At 38.2% G+C, this 7,609-nt stretch overlaps 1 protein-coding gene across 1 annotated transcript in view; it reads right to left on the reverse strand.

The window, feature by feature from the left end:
- Positions 1–2,584: 2,584 nt before the first annotated feature.
- Positions 2,585–7,609, reverse strand: part of LOC307130086 (leucine-rich repeat and fibronectin type III domain-containing protein 1-like protein) — a gene marked incomplete at its 3' end in the record, with an annotated part of 99,602 nt that continues 94,577 nt past the window's right edge. The window contains exon 3 of the mRNA XM_079822961.1: positions 2,585–3,979. Within this exon, the coding sequence (XP_079679087.1) occupies positions 2,585–3,967 (1,383 nt within the window). The 5' untranslated portion in view covers positions 3,968–3,979. The remainder of the gene's footprint in view (positions 3,980–7,609) is intronic.

The following is a 7,609-nucleotide window of genomic DNA, read 5'->3' on the forward strand; positions in this document are numbered from 1 at the left end:
TGCAACTGAACTTAATTTGTGCTCGCTGATAGATGTGTACGCTTTCTTCCCAACAGACACCTCTGTGAGCAAAGCCACTTAATCAATCCTTTCTAGCAGACACTTTTCAATGACAATTACATTTTCATTATTCCTCCAGCAGGTTTAATTAATCTCCTGCACACATTAGTTTATGGCTGTACTAGCACAAGGTTCAACCAAATGATAGCATCGAATGTGATTTGGATTACCTACTGTAGATAATCTAAATGTGCATTATTTCGCTGTGTCTGAAATCAAATACTTCTCTACTATACAGTAGGGCTGCCCCCTAATAGTCGACTAACCATTAGTTGGCTAAAATAGACTTGGTCGACCAAAATTTTATTTGTTGTTTAGTCAAAAAAAAAATACTTTTTAAACTTGGCTTTGTTATTGTAACATTCAAAGTTTATGACAAACTTAGCTTTTTTATTTGCTTTCTATTTTACTTTCAATTCATATCAAATTCAAATTCAAATTCAAATTCAGGAATATAATTTCAAAGTCATCAATTCATTTCTGAATGATGCACAACCCTGGTAAACACATGGATTTAACAAATTACTAAAGTGCAGTTGCCCCTATGTAGCCTATTCATAATATTCATATTCATACGCACATAACTACATTGCAGTCTTATAGGCGGCCTTAAAAATATAAATAAAAATGCATAAGAAACATGCTGGTTCAGAGTGTTCTTGTCGCCTCCAGCTGTCCTCTAGTGTGAAAAGAAAGCAGAAACCTATTTTGATATGTCTGTCTCTATTCGCCTGTTCTTTTGGAGAGACTGTTCTAATGTGTTACTCTTAGCTGTCAGTGGTACATTGACTTCCTGTGGCATCTTGTCAGAAGGAAGTGTGGCCAATATCATCACTGATAATAGAGCACAAGTGCCTGTGCAAATCCAGCGCAGCCTTTATGGATTGTTAACTGTTTATGTCACTGGCTTTAATAGAGAAATGCGGACAAACCTAGACAAACCTATTGACACACGCTTATCCAGTCAGAAGGAGGAGCATTGTGGAGATTTGGTTAAAAGGTTAAAAGAGAAAGCTTAAGCAAAATTGACTGAATGCCTGTTTTAGAATCAATAACTGTGCTTTAATGCGCATGATGTTTGGCAAGCTGGACATCTCCTTGGGGTGACCCAGTTTCCCAGAGTTTCACAGTAATTCACTCTTAAATGCATAGTTCACCCAAAAAAAGTTAATGTATGCACTGCTTACTCTTGCAATGTGAAATAGACCAAAGTCTTTTGATGTTATATGATAGCTTTTTATGAGGAAAAGATCAAACTTAAAATTTGCTACCCTTCTCTAAAACCTTCCCCTTCACTATAACCTCTGGACTCTTTCTGTGCTACACGGAAGAAAGAAAATCATAGGTTTGGGTAAATAAATAAATAATGACAGAATTTTCACTTTGGGTTAACTGTCCCTTTAAAAAATGTTTTATACAGTTTTATAATTTGTGCATAGACAGCAATGTTAGGAATTGCTATTTTGAATTAATGTAAACTTTTTCCATTAGTGTCCCTTGTCCTTTTCATCAAATCCAACATGCAGAATGTTCTTGTATCCCTGACCCTGAACAATACATCTACCAGTATCAATGATTCATGAAGCCAAAGTAGCCTATCTTTCATCCATTCAGTTTTTTTCTTTCTTTCTTCAATTCGTTTCACTGTAGCATTTTGCCCAAGGTTGTGAGATGGATACTAATTTACGGTCTTCCCCAGACTAATTAAACATACCAAACAGCTGCGAATGAGCAGATATCACAATGGGTGTGGATTCTTAACATTAGCAAAGACAAATTAGTCTGGTTTGTGCCCACCTCTCCCAGCACAGATTTTGTTTTCGCTTTCACGTCAAAAAGAATCATCTGTTAGTCTGACCATAGCGTCATCCTCTCTGATATGTCTTCTTTCATGAATGGGATTTCTGAGGCTCAAAAGAACATTGTGCACAAACACTTTGAAATTTGGATATCCCACAGCTTAGAAAGTGCTCTGGGAATACATGGCCCATAAACAGTGCAACTTCTAACAGATTTTCTCTTTTATCATGACAAAGACATCCTGCTGTGCAATACAGAAGAAGTTTCTCCTGTCATTGTTTGTCATTCTGAAAAATGGAGCATAAAGCAGGTCCATGGAGATGAAGGCCATTGATTTTTCAACAATACAGTAAATAGAGAGCACCAATACCTAGAGAAAGTCCCAGCAATAAAAGCATAGGAGATACTTAACAACACATGGACAACATATCATTGTAACACGTATATATGAGACGGCTGTAAATGTTATTAGATATGCAATTACACCACAGGAACCTTGCTGTTTGCACAACCATTTAGCAATTTAACCTTCTAGATCTCTGCTGTACTCCTGGTGGTTCTACTATTATCATAATCCTGTGTCTTCATCAGTTTACATAGAACCAGTGGTGACTTATTTTGCAAACATTTAGATATGCATTTGCACCACAAGCATCTTGCTATGTTAGCACAACCATTTATTCTTCTATAACCGTAATTAGACTTCACAAAATAATGAGGTGTCTTACCTGTAGACCAAGGTGTCATCTGCAGTGCTGTTGTACTGAATCTGATACATCCTGATTCCAGGGAAATGTTGTTGCGAAGGCCACCTGATGAGTACAGAATTTGCCGTAAGCTCAGCAAGTAGCACCTTCCTCTCCTGAGACCTTGTCTCATTGCTGACGGATGAAGTCGACTTAGCAGAGGTTAGAATATCAGATGGTCCTGGATCAGGTTCTCGGATCCGGTTAGTGCTGTTAGCTAAGTGTGGCAACGGGCTGACCACCAACTCCACCGTGCCTGTAGACTCCCCCGCAGCATTAGATGCAATGCAGGTAAAGACTCCCGTATCCTTCAGGGAAGTGATGTTGATCTCCAAGCTCCCGTTGCTAAAGCTTAAAGTACGGGAGGTGTTGGCAATCAAACGCCCCTCTGGGGATATCCAGTGAACGTCTGGATCTGGGTCCCCATTGGCCTTGCATTTCAGGCTGGTGGGTTGACCCTCCATGACAAAGGTTTTGGTAGATTTCCTTGTAATCACAGGGGGATCACAGATGAACTCCTCTTCTGGGATTGTCCAGAAGTACTTTGCCATAAGGTCGGGAGGTGACGCGCAAGTTTCCAGGTCATCCTCTCGCGTTACCCTCCTTAGCCAGAGTAGCTCGCAGTTACAATGTAGTGGGTTCCCTCCAAAACTTAGGACGAGGGAGGAAAGTGGTGACCCTTTTGACTTGGCATAAACTGGTATTCTAAGGAACAAGGGGTCAGGGGGTATTTTCTTTAGCTTGTTGGATGTCATATCCAGACGTGCTAGTTTGTGTAGGTTCGAAAATACTCCTAGAGGGACGTGCTCTATGAGGTTATGGTCCATGTTGAGAGTGTTCACATTGGTGAGGCGTCCTATAGTCTCCCATGGGATATCCACCAGGTTATTGTACGAAAGATCCAGGTCCTCGAGAGTCCCCAAAAAGTCATCAAATGCATGTGGTGAGATGTTGTGCAGTTGATTGTTGGCAAGGATAAGGTGCCGTAGGTTGGTGAGTCCTCGGAAGTGGTCGTCCGTGATGACGCTTAGGCGGTTACTGTCCAGGTGCAGCGCACGCAGCCGCTTAAGATCGGCAAAAGCATAAGGCAAAATCTGGCTGATGGTATTGCGGGACAGCGTCAGGTGCAGGAGACTGGTCATGTTTGCGAAATCCCTCCTCCTTACTGCGGTGATAAAGTTCTCAGTGAGACGCAGCTCCACTGTACGCCGGTCAATGACTGTTGGCACAAAAAGCAGGCCGGTCTTGGCACAGAGGATGGCTAGAGATGGCGACAGGTTCTGGCACATGCAACGCTTGGGGCACAGCTGCCCCGAAGCAGACACAGCCAGCACCAGTAGGGAGAAGATCAGCCACTCCATCTCTCGGGAGAACTGCAAAACAAGCAAACACAGTGTGCCAATGTGACAACATGTACTCTGCAGTTAAAAAGCCAATGACTTTGTAAAATGCAATGTCACTATATTGGATGTATAGCCCTAAACAACAACATCATGTTTTAACACTGGCCTAGAGTAAGGGCAATAGTTTGTAATGGATTTTTAAGTCACTATTGGGCTCTGCATACAAATCCACAGTCAAATTCACGTTCTTTTGGGGATCTCAGAAATTCCAAGGCTCTATTAATACCTTGGAATGTGTACTTAACATTGATGTATCAATTTGATACTTTTATGACTTATTTCATTGTGAATACATATGCAGTATAAATATATGCATACACCCACAAAATAACACTGGATAACTATTTTAGGGATACTTCCAACCCTGGCAACAAATAGATATATGAATAAAACAATGCATTACATTTAAAAATACGTAAAGCTCTGGTTTGTTGTAAACCAGTGCTTAACCATTATTGTGAAAGGCTTTATAACATGTACTGCTTTAATTTAAACTGGAAACCAGTTCCAGAGCTGGAAGCCCTTTACAGAAAAAAGTGCTTTGTCCTTGTGTGTTTCTGTGGTAGTCAATTCTACAATTTCCTGCTGTACTCCTGGTAGTTCTACTATTATCATCTTCTGTCTTTATCAGTGTACAACAAGAACAATCTTTTTTTTTTATTTTTTTTTATGACAATGATGCCATTGATTTTTAGAGCCTGATTATACAATCTCTTTAGGTTTTTAATTACGGAGTCACTTGTTTTACTTGAAACTATAATACAGTAAGAAATGCAGGGCAAGATCATTGCATGCATACAATTATGAGCTGCCTGATTTGAGATATATTGTCTAATAAGTTTAGATTGATCCTTACCATTTTTGAAAGTTATATATATATTTTTTTATTTATCAAATTTAAGTTGTGAATCTAAAACAACAACTAAAACCTTAAACCCATCTATCTCCTCTATTTCTTCATTTTGTACCCTAATTTGTATATATTTTTTTCTATTAAAAAAAAACAGTTTTCTTAACATTTAAAGTGAGATGATTTTCCTGAATCTACATGGATATCCTCTCCATTTGAGAATTTAAAATTGCAGCAACTTTGGCAGATGACTCAGCAGATGTGTAAATTATTGTATCATCTGCATAAAGCTGACATTCAACAACTGGGCAACAACTCGTTTATAAACAAACTAAAAAGCAACGGGCCTAATATTGAGCCTTGTGGTATGCACATCCTCAATTGTCACACATTGCTCTCTTAGATATGAGGCAAACTACTCAATTGTATGTTTACTAAAATTGAATGCATTTAATTTAGATATAAGTATAGTATAGTTATGTCACGATCACAAATGAGAGTGCCCGTGGTTACCACCAGAGGGCACTCCATCCCGGACAGTCACATCATATGAGGACTACATTTCCCACATCACTCACTACCTGGACTTCCTTCCTGATTACATCCACCTGCACTCCATTAACCTTGTTAGCTCACACTTTATAAGCCTGGTCATGTCTGTCATTCATTGCAAAGTATTTTTTTTTGTTCAAACTGCATTTCTGAATGGTTTCCCTGGTTTCTTTTCTCTTGTTTTTGGATTTATTGCCTGTTCCATGGATTACCCGTTTGCCTGTCTCTCCTGTCTTGTTTGCCTGATTGGACTGTTTACCTGTTATGACCTCTTGCCTGTTTGTTGACTACAAGTGTGGATTACCCTTTAAAATAAAGCTGCATTTGGATCCTCAACCTTCTGTCTCAGAGTAGTCTGTAACAGGTTAACTGTATCAAATGCTTTTTTCAGGATGAAAAATTAACACTGCTCCCTTCTAATGCGAATCGATTATAAATAAAATTAAGGTTCAACTGTCCTGCATGACACGTTGTCATTTGGGGTCTCAGATAGCCCTGATATAAAACATTTAATTCACTGATTTTCTTTTTAATATGCTGCAATTCTTACTTGTGTACTTGAAATGCTTTAGAGACACATTCTAGCTGTTGTTTAATTTGATTTATTTAATATTTACCTTTTATTGTCTTTGCTGGAATCAAAAAAAGTTATTAGAATGGATACCAAGCACATTGGTATGAAGGTTAAAATAGGTTATTTATGTCACTATGTATCAAAGCTGATATACTGATGTCAAAAGTAAGAATCTTTTTACCACTGTAAAAGCAAAATGTTTTCCATGTTATAGTTACACAGTAATGTAGAATCAACTCATTGTAAGTAAGTTTGTGTGGAGATGATGCAAGGTGGCAGAAATATATAACCTCTTGAAACTACATTAAATATCCAAGTCTGCACTGCAACAAAACAAATAAAACCATGTTTTCCAACATCTAACCAGATTCCTCTGAGTCCAAACATAGAAACATCAGAAGAAAAAGGAGGCCAGTGCAAAAAAATTCTCATATTCAATTGTGTTCTCCTCTCAGTCACAATAAAACAAATGTTCCTTTTACAGATAACGTTCAATGTGAAATATCTGTCCTTCATGAAATGAATGCATCTCATCAGGTATTAAGGTACACTCTAGAAAAAAAAAGGTTCTATATGGCACCAAAAATGGTTCTTGGCTCCTAATCATAGGGGAACCTTTTAAAGTGCTATATAGCACCAATTTTGGTGCTTCAGTGGTTCTTCAGAGGTGCTATATAGCACCTTAGTCAAAGAACCGGTGAAGAACCACTGAAGAACCACTGAAGCACCAAAATTGGTGCTATAGCACTTAAAAAGGTTCCCCTATGATTACGAGCCAAGAACCATTTTTGGTGCCATATAGAACCTTTTTTTCTTTTAGAGTGTAAGCTTAAAATTATCTTTGTGTATATTAAGCTGCCATGCAACAATACTGAAACCACAAAATTACGGAAGCAAATCTGTCCTGCTAAAACAAAAAGTATTTTGCTGAGATGCCTTTAATGAACTCTTTAATAGATTTATAGTTGTTAGTTGTTATTGTGTGGTTATACTGTGACATCATAAAGCTGCCCCTCTTGTTGACAATATTTATGACATAATTCTGCTGCTATGGCCGTTGGTTTTATAACATAACGGTCTACGTGGGACTCGTTAAAAGGCCATAATGTTTGTTAGTGTGTGTCTTTGGAAAAAGGAATAATGCATTAATAAGTCATGCCACTGTCTTTAATCAGTTTTTTTTCTTCACAGATTGAATCCAATGTAACCATGGACTTGTGACTTGATCATAGTTGCCATGAGTGAGGCAAATGGATTTGCATCTCATTACAACATAGCATGTTTAAAAAAAGAAAATCGGATAAATCAGATAAATACTCTCACGGGGCTTTGTTTGAAGACTTCTCTGATCATCAAATTCATAGAAAGTTATCTCTGATGTACCCATCTGATTTGGCATCCAGTTAAACGTGTGTTATGCTGCACCACTGGTGTCAGCACACAGCGTGCTGTTCTTTGTACTTCCTTACTGAATTATCTGTATTTCATTGTTGATGATTTGACATGATTCTGGATTGTTCTTCAAAGCGTCTCTCGGATTTGCAGTCATAACAACAAGTTTGAAAGCTCAAAATTTAGCAAAAGCAGATTCACTTAGCATGATTCGATTGCAGCTTTATAAAAA

The sequence above is a fragment of the Gobio gobio genome (genome assembly GCF_949357685.1).
Source record: "Gobio gobio genome assembly, chromosome: 8".
NCBI classification, from domain to species: domain Eukaryota; kingdom Metazoa; phylum Chordata; class Actinopteri; order Cypriniformes; family Gobionidae; genus Gobio; species Gobio gobio.